At 42.4% G+C, this 21,932-nt stretch overlaps 1 protein-coding gene across 1 annotated transcript in view; it reads left to right on the top strand.

The window, feature by feature from the left end:
• USP36 (ubiquitin specific peptidase 36) overlaps window positions 1-21,932 on the top strand; it is a 195,389-nt gene that overhangs the window by 150,623 nt on the left and 22,834 nt on the right. Inside the window, exons 16-17 of the mRNA XM_053706269.1 lie at window positions 21,635-21,798; window positions 21,879-21,932. The exon at window positions 21,879-21,932 is cut by the window's right edge and continues 111 nt beyond it. Of these exons, the coding sequence (XP_053562244.1) occupies window positions 21,635-21,798; window positions 21,879-21,932 (218 nt within the window). The remainder of the gene's footprint in view (window positions 1-21,634; window positions 21,799-21,878) is intronic.

Here is a 21,932-nt window from a genome sequence, read left to right as displayed (position 1 = left end):
CATACCTTTTCAAAATTTTACAAATTTGACACTTTTGCTTCTTCTGAGGCTGTTTTTGGGAGAAAGGTTCTACAGGCAGTGGTTCCTTCCGTTTAAAGTTCCTGCCTTGTCCCTCCCATCATCCGTGTACTTTAGCTTTGGTATTGGTATCCCATAAGTAATGGATGACCCGTGGACTGAATACACTTAACAAGAGAAAACATAATTTATGCTTACCTGATAAATTTATTTCTCTTGTAGTGTATTCAGTCCACGGCCCACCCTGTCTTTTTTTGAGGCAGATATAAATTTTAATTAAAACTCCAGTCACCACTGCACCCTATGGTTTCTCCTTTCTTGTCTTGTTTCGGTCGAATGACTGGATATGACATGTGAGGGGAGGAGCTATATAGCAGCTCTGCTTGGGTGATCCTCTTGCAACTTCCTGTTGGGAAGGGAATATATCCCATAAGTAATGGATGACCCGTGGACTGAATACACTACAAGAGAAATAAATTTATCAGGTAAGCATAAATTATGTTTTTTCATCTGGGGGAGTGGGAACTCCATCCGGAGGTGTTTGCTCAATTGGTTCATCGTTGGGGCAAACCAGAACTGGATCTCATGGCGTCTCGCCAGAACGCCAAGCTTCCTTGTTACGGATCCAGGTCCAGGGACCCAGAAGCGACGCTGATAGATGCTCTAGCAGCTCCTTGGTTCTTCAACCTGGCTTATGTGTTTCCACCGTTTCCTCTGCTCCCTCGACTGATTGCCAAAATCAGACAGGAGAGGGCATCGGTGATTCTGATAGCGCCTGCGTGGCCACGCAGGACCTGGTATGCAGACCTAGTGGACATGTCATCCTTTCCACCATGGACTCTGCCTCTGAGACAAGACCTTCTCATACAAGGTCCTTTCAATCATCCGAATCTAATTTCTCTGAGACTGACTGCATGGAGATTGAACGCTTGATTCTATCAAAGCGTGGCTTCTCCGAGTCAGTCATTGATACCTTAATACAGGCACGAAAGCCTGTCACCAGGAAAATCTACCACAAGATATGGCGTAAATATCTTCATTGGTGTGAATCCAAGAATTACTCATGGAGTAGGGTTAGGATTCCTAGGATATTGTCCTTCCTCCAAGAGGGTTTGGACAAAGGATTATCAGATAGTAATTTAAAGGGACAGATTTCTGCTCTGTCTATTCTTTTACACAAGCGTCTGGCAGAAGTTCCAGACGTTCAGGCATTTTGTCAGGCTTTAGTTAGAATTAAGCCTGTGTTTAAACCTGTTGCTCCTCCATGGAGCTTAAACTTGGTTCTTAAAGTTCTTCAAGGGGTTCCGTTTGAACCCCTTCATTCTATTGATATCAAACTTCTATCATGGAAAGTTCTTTTTCTGATGGCTATGTCCTCGGCTCGGAGAGTCTCTGAGTTATCTGCCTTACATTGTGATTCTCCTTATCTGATCTTTCATTCAGATAAAGTAGTTCTGCGTACAAAACCTGGGTTTTTACCCAAGGTGGTTTCTAACAAGAATATCAATCAAGAGATTGTTGTTCCATCATTATGTCCTAATCCTTCTTCAAAGAAGGAACGTCTTTTGCATAATCTAGACGTAGTCCGTGCCTTGAAGTTTTACTTACAAGCTACTAAAGATTTTCGTCAAACATCTAACCTGTTTGTCGTTTACTCTGGACAGAGGAGAGGTCAAAAGGCCTCGGCAACCTCTTTCTTTTTGGCTTCGGAGTATAATCCGTTTAGCCTATGAGACTGCTGGACAGCAGCCCCCTGAAAGGATTACAGCTCATTCCACTAGAGCTGTGGCTTCCACCTGGGCCTTTAAAAATGTTCTGTTGAACAGATTTACAAGGCTGCGACTTAGTCTTCGCTTCATACCTTTTCCAAATTTTCCAAATTTGATACTTTTGCTTCTTCGGAGGCTGTTTTTGGGAGAAAGGTTCTACAGGCAGTGGTTCCTTCCGTTTAAGTTCCTGCCTTCTCCCTCCCATCATCCGTGTACTTTAGCTTTGGTATTGGTATCCCATAAGTAATGGATGATCCGTGGACTGGATACACTTAACAAGAGAAAACATAATTTATGCTTACCTGATAAATTTATTTCTCTTGTAGTGTATCCAGTCCACGGCCCGCCCTGTCCTTTTAAGGCAGGTCTAAATTTTAATTAAACTACAGTCACCACTGCACCCTATGGTTTCTCCTTTCTCGGCTTGTTTCGGTCAAATGACTGGATATGGCAGTGAGGGGAGGAGCTATATAGCAGCTCTGCTGTGGGTGATCCTCTTGCAACTTCCTGTTGGGAAGGAGAATATCCCATAAGTAATTGATGATCCGTGGACTGGATACACTACAAGAGAAATAAATTTATCAGGTAAGCATAATTTATGTTTTTAATAAGAGTAGTGTTACTGGAGTCCCTATTTTATATTTATCATTAGTTGATATTTGGGCATTATGTGACATGGGAGACAATATAAAAAACAATGTTTTTATGTTTATTTTTGGCACTTAAAACTTATTGGTTTTATGCTTGAGGGTTATATTGTGTGTGTATTTTTACTTCAGTGCAAAACTGCATTTCCATGTGGTGGTGTTTGGGCCAACTCCAACTTTTGACCTTAAGGGGCGGAGCCTATTTTTGGTGCAATTTCTCTTGTAAGGTGTATCCAGTCCACGGATTATCCATTACTTGTGGGATATTCTCATTCCCAACAGGAAGTTGCAAGAGGATCACCCACAGCAGAGCTGTTATATAGCTCCTCCCCTAACTGCCACATCCAGTCATTCTCTTGCAACTCTCAACAAGCATGGAGGTAGTAAGAGAGAAGTGGTGAACTATAGTTAGTTTTTTTCTTCAATCAAAAGTTTATTATTTTTAAATGGTACCGGAGTTGTACTATTTTATCCCAGGCAGTAATTAGAAGAAGAATCTGCCTGCGTTTTATATGATTTTAGCAGGTTGTAACTAAGATCCATTGCTGTTCTCACATATGACTGAGGAGAGAGGTAACTTCAGCGGGAGAATGGCGTGCAGGTTATCCTGCTATGAGGTATGTGCAGTTAAAATATTTTTCTAGAGATGTAAATGCTAGAAAATGCTGCTTATACCGGATTTATGTAAGGTAAGCCTGGATACAGTGATTTAATAGCGACTGGTATCATGCTTACTTTCAGAGGTAATACTCTTATACATTTACAATATAAAACGTTTGCTGGTATGTTTAAGCGTTTTTATATATGTTTTTGGTGATTAAACTTTATTGGGGCCTAGTTTTTCCACATGGCTGGCTTAAATTTGCCTAGAAACAGTTTCCTGAGGCTTTCCACTGCTGTAGCATGAGTGGGAGGGGCCTAAATTAGCGCTTTTTTGCGCAGTTAAAATTACAGACTGAGACATCCAGCTTCCCTCAGGAGTCCCCTGAATGCTATAGGACATCTCTAAAGGACTCATAGGCTTTCCAAAGTCGTTTATTGGGGAAGGTAGGGCCACAGCAGAGCTGTGGCAGTTTGTTGTTACTGTTAAAATACGTCTATATAATTTTTTTTTGATCCGTTTTTTGAACTAAGGGGTTAATCATCAATTTGGAAGTGGGTGCAATGCTCTGTTCGCTTATTATACACACTGTAAAAATTTCGTTTGATTTACTGCCTTTTTTCACTGTTTTTCAAATTCTGACAAAATTTGTTTCTCTTAAAGGCACAGTACTGTTTTTTATATTTGCTTGTTAACTTGATTTAAAGTGTTTTCCAAGCTTGCTGGTCTCATTGCTAGTCTGTGCAAACATGTCTGACATTGAGGAAACTCCTTGTTCATTATGTTTAAAAACCATGGTGGAACCCCCTCTTAGAATGTGTACCAAATGTACTGATTTCACTTTAAGCAATAAAGATCATATTCTGTCTTTAAAAAGTTTATCACCAGAGGAATCTGACGAGGGGGAAGTTATGCCAACTAACTCTCCCCACGTGTCAGATCCTTTGACTCCCGCTCAAGGGACTCGCGCTCAAATGGCGCCAAGTACATCTAGGGCGCCCATAGCGTTTACTTTAAAAGACATGGCGGCAGTCATGGATAATACACTGTCAGCGGTATTAGCCAGACTACCTGAATTTAGAGGAAAGTGAGATAGCTCTGGAGTTAGACGAAATACAGAGCATACTGACGCTTTTAAGAGCTATGTCGGATTCTGCCTCACAATATGCAGAAGCTGAAGAAGGAGAGCTTCTTTCTGTGGGTGATGTTTCTGACTCAGGGAAGATGATGCAACCTGATTCTGATATTTCTACATTTAAATTTAAGCTTGAACACCTCCGTGTGTTACTCAGGGAGGTTTTAGCTGCTCTGAATGACTGTGATACAATTGCAGTGCCAGAGAAATTGTGTAGACTGGATAAATACTATGCAGTGCCGGTGTGCACTGATGTTTTTCCAATACCTAAAAGGTTTACAGAAATTATTACTAAGGAATGGGATAGACCAGGTGTGCCGTTTTCTCCCCCTCCTATTTTTAGAAAAATGTTTCCAATAGACGCCACCACACGGGACTTATGGCAGACAGTCCCTAAGGTGGAGGGAGCAGTTTGTACTCTAGCAAAGCGTACTACTATCCCTGTCGAGGACAGTTGTGCTTTCTTAGATCCAATGGATAAAAAATTAGAGGGTTACCTTAAGAAAATGTTTATTCAACAAGGTTTTATCCTACAGCCCCTTGCATGCATTGCTCCTGTCACTGCTGCTGCGGCGTTCTGGTTTGAGTCTCTGGAAGAGGCTTTACAGGTAGCGACTCCATTGGATGACATACTTGACAAGCTTAGAGCCCTTAAGCTAGCCAATTCTTTTGTTTCTGATGCCATTGTTCATTTGACTAAACTAACGGCTAAGAATTCTGGTTTTGCTATCCAGGCGCGCAGAGCGCTATGGCTTAAATCATGGTCAGCTGACGTTACTTCAAAGTCTAAGCTGCTTAACATTCCCTTCAAGGGGCAGACCCTATTCGGGCCTGGTTTGAAGGAGATTATTGCTGATATCACTGGAGGAAAAGGTCATGCCCTTCCTCAGGATAGGTCCAAATCAAGGGCCAAGCAGTCTAATTTTCATGCCTTTCGAAACTTCAAGGCAAGTGCGGCATCAACTTCCTCTAATGCAAAACAAGAGGGAACTTTTGCTCAGTCCAAGACGGTCTGGAGACCTAACCAGACCTGGAACAAAGGTAAGCAGGCCAAAAGCCTGCTGCTGCCTCTAAGACAGCATGAAGGAACAGCCCCCTATCCGGTAACGGATCTAGTAGGGGGCAGACTTTCGCTCTTCGCCCAGGCGTGGGCAAGAGATGTCCAGGATCCCTGGGCATTGGAAATTATATCCCAGGGATATCTTCTGGACTTCAAAGCTTCCCCCCCAAAAGGGAGATTTCACCTTTCACAATTATCTGCAAACCAGATAAAGAGAGAGGCATTCTTACACTGTGTTCAAGACCTCCTAGTTATGGGAGTGATCCATCCAGTTCCAAAGGAGGAACAGGGACAGGGATTTTACTCAAATCTGTTTGTGGTTCCCAAAAAAGAGGGACCCTTCAGACCAATTTTGGATCTAAAGATCAACAATTCCTCAGAGTTCCATCATTCAAGATGGAGACTATTCGAACCATCCTACCTATGATCCAGGAGGGTCAATACCTGACTACAGTGGATCTAAAGGATGCTTATCTTCACAGTCCGATACACAAAGATCATCATCGGTTTCTCAGGTTTGCCTTCCTAGACAGGCATTACCAGTTTGTAGCTCTTCCCTTTGGGTTAGCTACAGCCCCAAGAATTTTTATGAAGGTTCTGGGGTCGCTTCTGGCGGTCCTAAGGCCGCAGGGCATAGCAGTGGCCCCTTATTTAGACGACATCCTAATTCAGGCGTCAAACTTCCAAATTGCCAAGTCTCATACGGACATAGTGTTGGCATTTCTGAGGTCACATGGGTGGAAGGTGAACGAGTAAGTGTTCTCTATCCCCCCTCACAAGAGTTTCCTTCCTAGGGACTCTGATAGATTCTGTAGAAATTAAAAATTTACCTGACGGAGCCCAGGTTATCAAAACTTCTAAATTCCTGCCGTGTTCTTTATTCCATTCCTCGCCCTTCGGTGGCTCAGTGCATGGAAGTAATCGGCTTAATGGTATCGGCAATGGACATAGTGCCGTTTGCACGCCTACATCTCAGACCGCTGCAACTCTGCATGCTCAGTCAGTGGAATGGGGATTACACAGATTTGTCCCCTCTACTGAATCTGGATCAAGAGACCAGGGATTCTCTTCTCTGGTGGCTATCTCGGGTCCATCTGTCCAAAGGTATGACCTTTCGCAGGCCAGATTGGACAATTGTAACGACAGATGCCAGCCTTCTAGGTTGGGGTGCAGTCTGGAACTCCCTGAAGGCTCAGGGATCGTGGACTCAGGAGGAGACACTCCTTCCAATAAATATTCTGGAACTGAGAGCGATATTCAATGCTCTTCAAGCTTGGCCTCAGTTAGCAACTCTGAGGTTCATCAGATTTCAGTCGGACAACATCACGACTGTGGCTTACATCAACCATCAAGGGGGAACAAGGAGTTCCCTAGCGATGTTAGAAGTCTCAAAGATAATTCGCTGGGCAGAGATTCACTCTTGCCACCTATCAGCTATCCATATCCCAGGTGTAGAGAACTGGGAGGCAGATTTTCTAAGTCGTCAGACTTTTCACCCGGGGGAGTGGGAACTCCATCCGGAGGTGTTAGCACAATTGATTCATCGTTGCGGCAAACCAGAACTGGATCTCATGGCTTCTCGCCAGAACGCCAAGCTTCCTTGTTACGGATCCAGGTCCAGGGATCCCAGGGCGACGCTGATAGATGCTCTAGCAGCGCCCTGGCCTTTCAACCTGGCTTATGTGTTTCCATCGTTTCCTCTGCTCCCTCGTCTGATTGCCAAGATCAAGCAGGAGAGAGCATCGGTGATCTTGATAGCGCCTGCGTGGTCACGCAGGACCTGGTATGCAGATCTAGTGGACATGTCATCCTTTCCACCTTGGACTCTGCCGTTAAGACAGGACCTTCTACTACAAGGTCCTTTCAATCATCCAAATCTAATTTCTCTGAGACTGACTGCCTGGAGATTGAACGCTTGATTTTATCAAAGCGTGGCTTCTCCGAGTCAGTCATTGATACTTTAATACAGGCACGAAAGCCTGTCACCAGGAAAATTTACCATAAGATATGGCGTAAATATCTTTATTGGTGTGAATCCAAGGGTTACTCATGGAGTAAGGTTAGGATTCCCCGGATATTATCCTTTCTCCAAGAGGGTTTGGAAAAGGGATTGTCAGCTAGTTCCTTAAAGGGTCAGATTTCTGCCCTGTCTATTCTTTTGCACAAGCGTCTGGCAGATGTTCCAGACGTTCAGGCATTTTGTCAAGCTTTAGTTAGAATCAAGCCTGTGTTTAAACCTGTTGCTCCGCCATGGAGCTTAAATCTGGTTCTTAAAGTTCTTCAAGGAGTTCCGTTTGAACCTCTTCATTCCATAGATATCAAACTTTTATCTTGGAAAGTTCTTTTTTTGGTAGCTATTTCCTCGGCTCGTAGAGTCTCCGAGTTATCTGCTTTACAATGTAATTCTCCTTATCTGATCTTCCATGCGGATAAGGTAGTCCTGCGTACCAAACCTGGGTTTTTACCTAAGGTGGTATCTAATAAGAATATCAATCAAGAGATTGTTGTTCCATCTTTGTGTCCTAATCCTTCTTCAAAGAAGGAACGTCTATTACACAATCTGGATGTGGTTCGTGCTTTAAAGTTTTACTTACAAGCTACTAAAGATTTTCGTCAAACATCTTCTTTGTTTGTTGTTTACTCTGGACAGAGTAGAGTTCAAAAGGCTTCGGCAACCTCTCTTTCTTTTTGGCTAAGAAGCATAATCCGCTTAGCCTATGAGACTACTGGCCAGCAGCCTCCTGAAAGGATTACAGCTCATTCTACTAGAGCTGTGGCTTCCACATGGGCCTTTAAAAATGAGGCTTCTGTTGAACAGATTTGCAAGGCGGCGACTTGGTCTTCGCTTCATACTTTTTCAAAATTCTATAAATTTGATACTTTTGCTTCTTCGGAGGCTATTTTTGGGAGAAAGGTTTTACAGGCAGTGGTACCTTCCTTTAAGTACCTGCCTTGTCCCTCCCTTCATCCGTGTACTTTTAGCTTTGGTATTGGTATCCCACAAGTAATGGATGATGCGTGGACTGGATACACCTTACAAGAGAAAACATAATTTATGCTTACCTGATAAATTTATTTCTCTTGTGGTGTATCCAGTCCACGGCCCGCCCTGTCCTTTTAAGGCAGGTAATTTTTTACTTTAAACTACAGTCACCACTGCACCCTATGGTTTCTCCTTTCTCTGCTTGTTTTCGATCGAATGACTGGATGTGGCAGTTAGGGGAGGAGCTATATAACAGCTCTGCTGTGGGTGATCCTCTTGCAACTTCCTGTTGGGAATGAGAATATCCCACAAGTAATGGATGATCCGTGGACTGGATACACCACAAGAGAAATACATTTATCAGGTAAGCATAAATTATGTTTTCTTCAGGCTTAGCAGCAGCAAACAGTAACTCAGTGGCTCCTGGACTGTGTAGCTGGTCTGAAGGGTTGGAAACTTGATTTGAAGTACCCTGGGGGCAGGTAGGCGACGTGCAGAGTGTATTTTTATCTATCTTTTGACTATAGGTTGATATAATTACTTCTAAAGCCTTATTTCTGCCCTTGCTTCTTGGTGCAGTAATTTTTGGATTAACCAACGATATTATGTTAAATTTGGGAATAATTTAACGTTTTTTGTGCATTTTGGAAAAATTGTTCACTTTTTCTTTTCTTAAAGGCACAGTACACGTTTTTTCTAATGTTTATTTTATGCTATAAATAAGTGTTTAAACGACTTTTGTGGTATTACTAGTCTGTTCAACATGTCTGACATTGAGGTTTCTCATTGTTCTATGTGTTTAGAAGCTATTGTGCAACCCCCTCTAACATTGTGTAACTTTTGTACTGAAAGGGCTTTACAATGTAAAAAGCATATTTTAAATAAAGTAAGTGTGCCTAAGGATGATTCTCAGTCTGAAGAGAATCAGGATATGCCATCCAATTCTCCCCAAGTGTCACAGCCTAGTACTTCTAGTGTGTCTAATTCCTTTACTCTGCAGGAGATGGCTGCAGTTATGTCAACTACCCTTACAGAGGTATTGTCTAAATTACCAGTGTTGCAGGGTAAACGCAGTAGGTCAAGTATTAATGTAAATACTGAATCCTCTGATGCTTTATTAGCTATTTCCGATGTTCCCTCACAGTGCTCTGAGTTGGGGATTGGGGAATTACTGTCTGAGGGTGAAATTTCTGATTCAGGGAATGTTTTGCCTCAGACAGATTCGGATGCTATGTCATTTAAATTTAAGCTTGAACACCTCTGCCTGTTGCTTTGGGAGGTTTTAGTGACTCTGGATGATTGTAATCCTATTGTGATTCCTCCAGAGAAATTGTGTAAAATGGATAAATATTTGGAAGTTCCTACTTACACTGATGTTTTTCCGGTTCCTAAGAGAATTTCGGAAATTATTAGTAAGGAATGGGATAGACCAGGTATACCGTTTTCTCCCTCTCCTAATTTTAAGAAAATGTTTCCTATATCAGATACCATTCGGACTCATGGCAAGCGGTCCCTAAGGTAGAGGGAGCTATATCTTCCCTAGCTAAGCGTACTACTATACCCATTGAGGATAGTTGTGCTTTCTAGGATCCTATGGATAAGAAATTAGAGGGTCTACTAAAGAAATTATTTGTTAATCAGGGATTTCTTTTACAACCTACGGCTTGCATTGTTCCAGTAACTACTGCAGCAGCTTTTTGGTTTGAGGCTCTAGAAGAGTCTCTTAACCTCTTAAGGACATATGACGGAATTTTTCCGTCATAAAACAATTGAGCAAACTGAAAGCTGTGTCATTAAAGGGTTAAGGTTGAGACTCCATTAGATGACATTCTAGATAGAATTAAGGCTCTTAAGCTAGCTAATTCTTTTATTACTGATGCCGCTTTTCAAATTGCTAAATTAGCGGCAAAAAATGCAGGATTTGCTATTTTAGCACGTAGAGCATTGTGGCTCAAATCTTGTTCTGCTGATGTGTCATCAAAACATAAGCTTTTAGCTATTCCCTTTAAAGGTAAGACCCTTTTTGGGCCAGAATTGAAGGAGATCATTTCTGATATTACAGGAGATAAGGGCCATGCCCTACCTCAGGATAGGTCGGTTAAAATGAGGGGTAAACAGAATAATTTTCGTTCCTTTCGGAACTTTAAAGGAGGACCCCCCGCTTCTTCTTCTTCCACAAGGCAGCATGAAGGGGTGGCCCCTGATCCGGGACCGGATCTAGTAGGGGGCAGATTTCTCCAACATTGGTGTGTCCGGTCCACGGCGTCATCCTTACTTGTGGGATATTCTCTTCCCCAACAGGAAATGGCAAAGAGTCCCAGCAAAGCTGGCCATATAGTCCCTCCTAGGCTCCGCCCACCCCAGTCATTCTCTTTGCCGTTGCACAGGCAACATCTCCACGGAGATGGTTAAGAGTTTTTTGGTGTTTTTATGTAGTTTTTATTCTTTTATCAAGTGTTTGTTATTTTAAAATAGTGCTGGTATGTACTATTTACTCTGAAACAGAAAAGGATGAAGATTTCTGTTTGTAAGAGGAAGATGATTTTAGCAGACAGTAACTAAAATCGATTGCTGTTTCCACATAGGACTGTTGAGATGAAGTAACTTCAGTTGGGGGAAACAGTTAGCAGACTTTTCTGCTTAAGGTATGACTAGCCATATTTCTAACAAGACTGTGTAATGCTGGAAGGCTGTCATTTCCCCTCATGGGGACCGGTAAGCCATTTTCTTAGTCAAATACAGAATAAAGGGCTTAATAAGGGCTAAAAAACTGGTAGACATTTTTATGGGCTAAATCGATTGCTTTATTTGGGCATATTATTCAGATTTAGGCTAACAATTGGCATTTATAATCTTGGGGAACGTTTATAAAACGGCAGGCACTGTGTTGGACACCTTTTTCAGTCAGGGGGCCTTTCTAGTTATAGACTGAGCCTCATTTTCGCGCCATTACTGCGCAGTTGTTTTTGGAGAGCAGGGCATGCAGATGCATGTGTGAGGATCTAAGAATCACTAAAAAAGCTTCTAGAAGGCGTCATTTGGTATCGTATTCCCCTCTGGGCTTGGTTGGGTCTCAGCAAAGACTATAGCTGGGACTGTATAGGGGTTAAATCTTAAAACGGCTCCGGTTCCGTTATTTTAAGGGTTAAAGCTCTGAAATTTGGTGTGCAATACTTTTAATGCTTTAAGACACTGTGGTGAAATTTTGGTAATTTTTGAACAATTCCTTCATACTTTTTCACATATTCAGTAATAAAGTGTTTTCTGTTTGAAATTTAAAGAGACAGTAACGGTTTTATTTTAAAACGTTTTTTGTGCTTTGTTGACAAGTTTAAGCCTGTTTAACATGTCTGTACCTTCAGATAAGCTATGTTCTATATGTATGAAAGCCAATGTGTCTCCCCATTTAAATTTATGTGATAATTGTGCCATAGCGTCCAAACAAAGTAAGGACAGTACTGCCACAGATAGTAAAGTTGCCCAAGATGATTCCTCAGATGAGGGGAGTAAACATAATACTACATCATCTCCTACTGTGTCTACACCAGTTTTGCCCACGCAGGAGGCCCCTAGTACATCTAGTGCGCCAATACTTATTACCATGCAACAATTAACGGCTGTAATGGATAACTCCATAGCAAATCTTTTATCCAAAATGCCTACTTATCAGAGAAAGCGCGATTGCTCTGTTTTAAACACTGAAGAGCAAGAGGGCGCTGATGATAATTGTTCTGTCATACCCTCACACCAATCTGAAGGGGCAATGAGGGAGGTTTTGTCTGATGGAGAAATCTCAGATTCAGGAAAAATTTCTCATCAAGCTGAACCTGATGTTGTGACATTTAAATTTAAATTAGAACATCTCCGCGCACTGCTTAAGGAGGTGTTATCTACTCTGGATGATTGTGACAACTTGGTCATTCCAGAGAAATTATGCAAGATGGACAAGTTCCTAGAGGTTCCGGTGCCCCCCAACGCTTTTCCTATACCCAAGCGGGTGGCGGACATAGTAAATAAGGAGTGGGAAAAACCCGGCATACCTTTTGTCCCCCCCCCCCCCCCCCCCATATTTAAGAAATTATTTCCTATGGTCGACCCCAGAAAGGACTTATGGCAGACAGTCCCCAAGGTCGAGGGGGCAGTTTCTACTCTAAACAAACGCACTACTATTCCTATTGAAGATAGTTGTGCTTTCAAAGATCCTATGGATAAAAAATTAGAAGGTTTGCTTAAAAAGATTTTTGTACAGCAAGGCTACCTTCTACAACCAATTTCATGCATTGTTCCTGTCACTACGGCAGCGTGTTTCTGGTTCGAGGAACTAGAAAAGTCGCTCAGTAGAGAAACTCCATATGAGGAGGTTATGGAAAGAGTTAACGCACTTAAATTGGCTAATTCTTTTATTTTAGATGCCGCTTTGCAATTAGCTAGACTAGCGGCGAAAAATTCAGGGTTTGCTATCGTGGTGCGCAGAGCGCTTTGGCTAAAGTCTTGGTCAGCGGATGTGTCATCCAAGACAAAATTGCTTAACATCCCTTTCAAGGGTAAAACTTTATTTGGACCAGAATTGAAAGAGATTATTTCAGACATCACTGGGGGAAAGGGCCACGCCCTTCCACAGGATAGGTCTTTCAAGGCTAAAAATAAGCCTAATTTTCGTCCTTTTCGCAGAAACGGACCAGCCTCTAATTCTGCATCCTCTAAGCAAGAGGGTAATACCTCACAACCCAAACCAGCCTGGAAACCGATACAAGGCTGGAACAAGGGTAAACAGGCCAAGAAGCCTGCCACTGCTAACAAAACAGCATGAAGGAGTAGCCCCCGATCCGGGACCGGATCTAGTGGGGGGCAGACTCTCTCTCTTTGCTCAGGCTTGGGCAAGAGATGTTCAGGATCCTTGGGCGCTAGAAATAGTTTCTCAAGGTTATCTCCTGGAATTCAAGGAACTACCCCCATCCTCAAACCAAATAAAGAGACAGGCATTCTTACATTGTGTAGAAGACCTGTTAAAAATGGGAGTGATACACCCAGTTCCCATAAAGGAACAAGGAATGGGATTTTATTCCAATCTGTTCGTAGTTCCCAAAAAGGAGGGAACGTTCAGACCAATTTTGGATTTGAAGATCCTAAACAAATTTCTCAGGGTACCATCGTTCAAAATGGAAACTATTCGAACGATTCTACCCACCATCCAGGAAAGTCAATTTATGACTACCGTGGATCTAAAGGATGCGTACCTACATATTCCTATCCACAAGGAACATCATCAGTTCCTAAGGTTAGCTTTTCTGGACAAGCATTACCAGTTTGTGGCCCTCCCATTCGGGTTGGCCACTGCTCCAAGGATTTTCACAAAGGTACTAGGGTCCCTTCTAGCGGTTCTAAGACCAAGGGGCATTGCAGTAGTACCTTACTTGGACGACATTCTAATACAAGCGTCGTCTCTGTCAAAAGCAAAGGCTCATACGGAGATCGTTCTAGCCTTTCTCAGATCTCACGGATGGAAGGTAAACAAAGAAAAAAGTTCTCTGTCCCCGTCAACAAGAGTTCCTTTCTTGGGAACAATAATAGATTCCTTAGAAATGAGGATTTTTCTGACAGAGGTCAGAAAATCAAAACTTCTAAGCTCTTGTCAAGTGCTTCATTCTGTTCCTCGTCCTTCCATAGCGCAGTGCATGGAAGTAGTAGGATTGATGGTTGCAACAATGGACTTAGTTCCTTTTGCACGAATTCATCTAAGACCATTACATCTGTGCATGCTCAAACAGTGGAATGGGGATTATACAGACTTTTCTCCAATGATTCAAGTAGATCAAAAGACCAGAGATTCACTCCGTTGGTGGCTGACCCTGGACAATCTATCCCAGGGAATGAGCTTCCGCAGACCAGAGTGGGTCATTGTCACGACCGACGCCAGTCTGGTGGGCTGGGGCGCGGTCTGGGAATCCCTGAAAGCTCAGGGACTATGGTCTCGGGAAGAGTCTCTTCTCCCGATAAACATTCTGGAACTGAGAGCGATATTCAATGCTCTCAGAGCTTGGCCTCAACTAGCAAAGGCCAAATTCATAAGGTTTCAATCAGACAACATGACGACTGTTGCATATATCAATCATCAGGGGGGAACAAAGAGTTCCCTGGCGATGAAAGAAGTGACCAAAATAATTCAATGGGCGGAGGATCACTCCTGCCACTTGTCTGCGATCCACATCCCAGGAGTGGAAAATTGGGAAGCGGATTTTCTGAGTCGTCAGACATTTCATCCGGGGGAGTGGGAACTCCATCCGGAAATCTTTGCCCAAATAACTCAATTATGGGGCATTCCAGACATGGATCTGAAGGCGTCTCGTCAGAACTTCAAGGTCCCTTGCTACGGGTCCAGATCCAGGGATCCCAAGGCGACTCTAGTAGATGCACTAGTAGCACCTTGGACCTTCAACCTAGCTTATGTATTCCCACCGTTTCCTCTCATTCCCAGGCTAGTAGCCAGGATCAATCAGGAGAGGGCCTCGGTGATCTTGATAGCTCCTGCGTGGCCACGCAGGACTTGGTATGCAGACCTGGTGAATATGTCATCGGCTCCACCATGGAAGCTACCTTTGAGACAGGACCTTCTTGTTCAGGGTCCATTCGAACATCCAAATCTGGTCTCCCTCCAACTGACGGCTTGGAGATTGAACGTTTGATTTTATCAAAGCGTGGGTTTTCAGATTCTGTTATAAATACTCTGGTTCAGGCCAGAAAACCTGTAACTAGAAAAATTTACCATAAGATATGGAAAAAATATATCTGTTGGTGTGAATCCAAAGGATTTCCATGGAATAAGATAAAAATTCCTAAGATTCTCTCCTTTCTACAAGAAGGTTTGGAGAAAGGATTATCTGCAAGTTCTCTAAAGGGACAGATCTCTGCTTTATCTGTCTTACTACACAAAAGACTGGCAGCTGTGCCAGATGTTCAAGCATTTGTTCAGGCTCTGGTTAGGATCAAGCCTGTTTACAGACCTTTGACTCCTCCCTGGAGTCTAAATCTAGTTCTTTCAGTTCTTCAAGGGGTTCCGTTTGAACCTTTACATTCCATAGATATTAAGTTACTATCTTGGAAAGTTTTGTTTTTGGTTGCAATTTCTTCTGCTAGAAGAGTTTCAGAGTTATCTGCTCTGCAGTGTTCTCCGCCCTATCTGGTGCTCCATGCAGATAAGGTGGTTTTGCGTACTAAGCCTGGTTTTCTTCCTAAAGTTGTTTCTAACAAAAATATTAACCAGGAGATAGTTGTACCTTCTTTGTGTCCGAATCCAGTTTCAAAGAAGGAACGTTTGTTACACAATTTGGACGTTGTCCATGCTCTAAAGTTCTATTTAGAGGCTACTAAAGATTTCAGACAAACATCCTCCTTGTTCGTCGTTTATTCTGGGAAAAGGAGAGGTCAAAAAGCGACTTCTACCTCTCTTTCCTTTTGGCTTAAAAGCATTATCCGATTGGCTTACGAGACTGCCGGACGGCAGCCTCCTGAAAGAATTACAGCTCACTCCACTAGAGCTGTGGCTTCCACATGGGCCTTCAAGAACGAGGCTTCTGTTGACCAGATATGTAAGGCAGCGACTTGGTCTTCACTGCACACTTTTGCTAAATTTTACAAATTTGATACTTTTGCTTCTTCGGAGGCTATTTTTGGGAGAAAGGTTTTGCAAGCTGTGGTGCCTTCCGTTTAGGTAACCTGATTTGCTCCCTCCCTTCATCCGTGTCCTAAAGCTTTGGTATTGGTTCCCACAAGTAAGGATGACGCCGTGGACCGGACACACCAATGTTGGAGAAAACAGAATTTATGCTTACCTGATAAATTACTTTCTCCAACGGTGTGTCCGGTCCACGGCCTGCCCTGGTTTTTTTAATCAGGTCTGATGAATTATTTTCTCTAACTACAGTCACCACGGTACCATATGGTTTCTCCTCTATATATTCCTCCTGTCCGTCGGTCGAATGACTGGGGTGGGCGGAGCCTAGTAGGGACTATATGGCCAGCTTTGCTGGGACTCTTTGCCATTTCCTGTTGGGGAAGAGAATATCCCACAAGTAAGGATGACGCCGTGGACCGGACACACCGTTGGAGAAAGTAATTTATCAGGTAAGCATAAATTCTGTTTTTCTTCCTTTGCTCAGGCTTGGGCAAGAGATGTTCAGGATTCCTGGGCACTAGAAATAGTGACCCACGGTTATCAATTGGAATTCAAGAATTTTCTCCCAAGAGGGAGATTTCATCTTTCAAAATTATCTGCAAACCAGATGAAGAGAGAGGCGTTGTAAAAGACCTTTTTACTATGGGAGTAATCTGTCCTGTTCCAAAATTGGAACAGGGACAGGGGTTTTACTCAAACCTATTTGTGGTCCTCAAAAAAGAGGGAACGTTCAGACCCATTTTTGACCTCAAATTTCTAAGAGTTCCATCATTCAAGATGGAGACAATTCGAACGATTTTGACAATGATCCAGGAGGGTCAGTATATGACTACCGTGGATTTGAAGGACGCTTACCTTAATATTCCAATCCACAAAGATCATCATCGGTTTCTAAGGTTTGCCTTCTTGGACAAACATTATCAGTTCGTTGCTCTTCCTTTCGGGTTGGCCACAGCACCCAGAATCTTCACAAAGGTTCTAGGGTCTCTTTTGGCGGTTCTCAGACCGCAAGGGATAGCAGTGGTGCCTTATCTGGACAATATTCTGATTCAGGCGTTAACATATCATCTGACAAAATCTCACACGGACACAGTGTTGTCTTTTCTGAGAACTCACGGCTGGAAGGTGAACATAGAGAAGAGTTCACTTGTTCCACAGACAAGGGTTCCTTTTCTGGGAACTCTGATAGACTCGGTAGCCATGAAAGTATTTCTGACGGAGGTCAGAAAATCAAAGATTTTGAATACTTGCCGAGCACTTCTGTCCATTCCTCGGCCATCAGTGGCTCAGTGTATGGAGGTAATTGGATTAATGGTAGCGGCAATGGACATCGTTCAGTTTGCTCGCTTTCATCTCAGACCACTGCAACTGTGCATGCTTGGTCAGTGGAATGGGGATTATGCGGATTTATCTACAAAATAATTCTGGATCAAGAGACCAGAAACTCTCTTCTTTGGTGGTTGTCGCCAGATCATCTGTCCCAGGGGACTTGTTTCCGCAGACCCTCGTGGGTGATAGTGACAACCGATGCCAGCCTTCTGGGCTGGGGTGCAGTTTGGAACTCCCTGAAGTATTATCCGCCTGGCATATGAGACTGCTGGACAGCTGCCTCCTCAAAGAATTACGGCTCATTCTTCTAGGGCTGTGGCTTCCACATGGGCTTTTAAAAAACGATGCATCTGTGGAACAGATTTGTAAGGCTGCGACTTGGTCGTCCCTTCACACTTTTTACAAATTTTTCAAATTTGATACTTTTGCTTCTTCTGAGGCTATCTTTGGGAGAAAGGTTCTTCAAGCAGTGGTGCCTTCCGTTTAGGTTCCTGTCTTGTCCCTCCCTTTCATCCGTGTCCTATTGCTTTGGTATTGGTTTCCCACAAGTAAGGATGAAATCCGTGGACTCGTCATATCTTTGTAAAAGAAAACTAAATTTATGCTTACCTAATAAATTACTTTCTTTTACGATATGACGAGTCCACGGCCCACCCTGTTCTTTTTAAGACAGTTTTTCTTTATATTTTTTGTAAACTTCAGTCACCTCTGCAGCCTTTTTAGCCTTTCCTTTTTCTCTTCCTATACCTTCGGCCGAATGACTGAGGGTGGAGGGGAAGGGGAGGGGCTATATATACAGCTCTGCTGTGGTGCTCTTTGCCACTTCCTGTTAGCAGGAGGTTAATATCCCACAAGTAAGGATAAAATCCGTGGACTCGTCATATCGTAAAAGAAAGTAATTTATCAGGTAAGCATAAATTTAGTTTTTGTTGTCACAGGGTTAACTACTGCTGCTTAGTAGCTGTAGGCACAGTGTGTACCTGCTTTTAGTGTAGAGGAACAGTTGCTCTGGTTCAGCTCCCTTAGAGACAATGGAGGTTTGATTTGCAGCTTTGTAGTGCGGGGAGGTAGAGGGGGGTTGCTCCGTTTTTTAGGCTGCTGTAAATCAAACCTCTGCTGAACCGGAGCAACTCTTCCTCCACACTAACAGCACTAAATCAACAGAATACCGGAGCCTTTCAGGAAGTGCACTGCAGATTTTTCTGAAAAAAACGCTCTAGATAGGAAAGGAGAGAGGGAGGAGGCTGTGCGTGAGTGACATTGTGGGAAATGTAGTTTACTAACCAAATGGCTTAGAAAGCCTCTAGCTGCACTGGCTTAAATTTTAGGTGTGGGTGGATGAGGTTAGCGGCAGCTAGCAAGTGTAAGTGTGGCACAGAAAGATATAGCATGCAATTTTCAGCCAGTTTGCTCCTCTTTCAGCCGAAAAAGGATAGGCCAATTTTCGGCTGAAAATTTTGGTGGCCGAAATTTTGGTGCATCCCTAATTTTAGACAAACTTCTTCCTTGTTTGTGGCATATTCTGGGAAGCGTAAGGGTCAGAAGGTCTCTTCGACTTTATTTTTTTGGTTGAGGAGTCTTATTCGCTTAGCTTATGAGACAGCGGGACATAGACCTCCTCAGAGTATTACGGCTCATTCTACTAGAGCAGTGGTTTCCTCTTGGGCCTTTAAGAACAAGGCCTCTATAGATCAGATTTGTAAGGCGGCTACCTGGTCCTCCTTACACACTTTTTCTAAATTTTACAAGTTTTATGTTTTTTCTTCTGCTGAAGCAGCCTTCGGGAGAAAGGTTTTGCAGGCTGTGGTGCCCTCAGATTAGGGTCCGCCTCTCTTTTTGTCCCTCCTGTTTTCATTCAGTGTCCTCTAGAGCTTGGGTATAAGTTTCCCAACAGTAAGGAATGAAGCCGTAGACTCTCCTTGTATTAAAGTGAAAGTAAATCCTAGCGTTTTACAAACGCTAGGATTTACTATTGAATTGAGTAAAGGGCACTTTCATTCATGAAGTATAAGATACTTCTTGTAGAAAGCTCCTTTATTTGATTCAATCGATCGCCGCTCTTAGCTCCTACAGCAGCCCACGGCTAAAGAATTTTTGTAAAACGCTAGGATTTACTTTCACTTTAAGAAGGAAAACATAAATTATTCTTACCAGATAATTTAATTTCCTTCTGTACAAGGAGAGTCCACGGCCCCCGCCCATGTTCTCCGATGGGTGGCCCCCTACATTATAATTTTCTTCTGGCACCTTTTATACCCTGGTATTTCTCCTACTGTTCCTTGTTCCCTCGGCAGAATGACTGAGGAATAGGGGAAGTTCGATAGGTATTTAAGCCTTTGGCTGGGGTGTCTTTGCCTCGTCTTGGTGGCCAGGTTCAGTATTTCCCAACAGTAAGGAATGAAGCCATGGACTCTCTTTGTACAGAAGGAAATGAAATTATCTGGTAAGCATAATTTGTTACCTGTGTACCGGGGACGCCCAGTATCACTGTTTCTTTTTTTGTTTCTGTGTATTTGCATCCCAGATGTATTATGCATTACATTTACTTTTTGTTTCTTTGATGTATTCTGATTTAATGCACATTAAATAAGTGTTTTTCACTTTGAGATACACTTGCATATATTTCTTTGATACATTGTTTGGTAGTGCGGGAACACTTTTATACCCATTTGTATTATTATCCTGAGGTGTTTATTCTGGAGTACACCTTAGTCCCGAGCATTACTACTTCATATTATTCATATATTACTTTTTTATATCTACCTAATAGTGTTTAGCCACAGTTCTGTATATGTGTGTGTGTATATATGTATGTGTATGTATGTATGTATGTATGTATGTATATATATATATAAGAAAGAAAGAATATAGACTAATGCAAAATGATCAATTTCTCTTTTTTTTATTGGAATGTGTTTGAGTAAAATTAACATTTTTGTTTTATTCCATAAACTACTGACATTTCTCCAAAATTCTATATAAAAATATTGTCATGTAAAGCATTTATTTGCAGAAAATGACAACTGGTCAAAATTACAAAAGAAATGCAGTGTTTTCAGACCTTGAATAATGCCAAGACAACAAGTTCATATTCATTTTTAAACACAATATTAATGTTTATTTCATATAGGTGGTGAGAGTCCACAACAGTGTTACTTATGCGATATACATGGGGCAAAGTTTCCCAAACCTCAGATGCCTATAAATACACCTCCCACCTCAGTTTAAACGTTGCTTCCTTAGGAGGTGGTGAAGCATGATGTGCTTGATTCTTCAGTGAAAGGTGCTTCTAAGCATATTGCCCAGTTCCTCTCTAAGTACAGTGTTTGAGGACTGTGAAGGGAGTATTGCCTGATGATACCATGTTTTGACCTATGGGTCGTAGGGATTCATCTGCTGCTTCCCTTTACAGATAGTAACAGTAATGGTCCAGCAAAAGAGCTTAGAGGTGCACGCTGCAAGGAGCCACTGGCCAACTCCCAAGATCAATTCCAAAAAAGGTAATACAGCAGCACCTCAGTCTAGTTAAGCAGTTTATTGGAGAGACAGATATACAAGTAGCAACGTTTCGGTACACACCCCTTAATCATGCGTCGCTTTACAGATCGACATACTGTTGTACCATTACCTCTGCTGATATGTTTCAGTACTGGTTTGGCGGTCTGCTATATGTGGATGGGTGTCTTACATGGTAAGTATACATTTATTTTTTCTCAATAAAAGACACTCTCAGCTATGGATTGGGCACTTTTAATTAAAAGTTATGTATTGTTTGTATGTATGCCTTGAGTCAGCAATTCAGAGTTCAGAAACCAGTATTTGGTGGAATAAACCTGATTTTCAGTTACAGCTTTCATGTGTCTTGGCATACTCTTCACCAGTCTTTTACATTGCTGTTGTGTGACTTTATGCCTTGCCTGGTGCAAAAATGTAATCTGCTCGTCTTTGTTTGATGGCTTGTGACCATCCATTTTTCTCTTGATCACATTCCAGAGGATTTTCAAAGGGGTTCAGGTCTGGAGATTGTGCTGGCTCTGATAGGGTCTTGATCTACATAAATAGTAAAGACAAAGAAATTGATCATTTTGCAGTGGTCTCAATTTTCAGAGCGCTGTGGGTCTCAATTTTCAGAGCGCTGTGTGTGTGTGTGTGTGTAGATATAGTTAGATATATATTTTAGAAGCATGCGTAGTAATAGCAATTGAGAGGTTTCTATAATGTGCCAATCACACACTACTCAACTATGAGTAATACTTATGTAAAAATCACAAGAAATAGCTACCGGTGCTAGTGCTTTTTTCGAGTTTTTCCAAATCAGGTTTACAAACTACTGTTCAGTCAATATAATTAGGTTGCTTCAGAGACTTATATGCCTTTTTAGCTTACATGCCAGGATGCACATAAACCTCTTATTTTGTAGATATACCAGGTCTTACGATGAGGATAACGTGGGCAGAAAAAAGAAGAAAAAGCATAGAACAGACAAGCATGAATCTCACAGTAAGGAGAAATGCGGCGAATCTGTAAGGCAAGAGCATGCACCAAGGGAGGCAAAATCAAGCGCAGATCGTGAGAAGCCATCAGGTATATAATCACATAATGGCATGGGTGGTACATAGGCAGCTTCTGCTTTCGTTTTTAGGCACTAACATCTGTCATTCCAGCTACTGTTTTTGTGTGGGACAGCCAGATCCGGGATGGTTACAAGCGTAACTCGT

This window comes from Bombina bombina, chromosome 1 (assembly GCF_027579735.1).
Source record: "Bombina bombina isolate aBomBom1 chromosome 1, aBomBom1.pri, whole genome shotgun sequence".
Lineage (NCBI taxonomy): Eukaryota > Metazoa > Chordata > Amphibia > Anura > Bombinatoridae > Bombina > Bombina bombina.
This window is presented reverse-complemented; position numbering and strand designations above follow the sequence as displayed.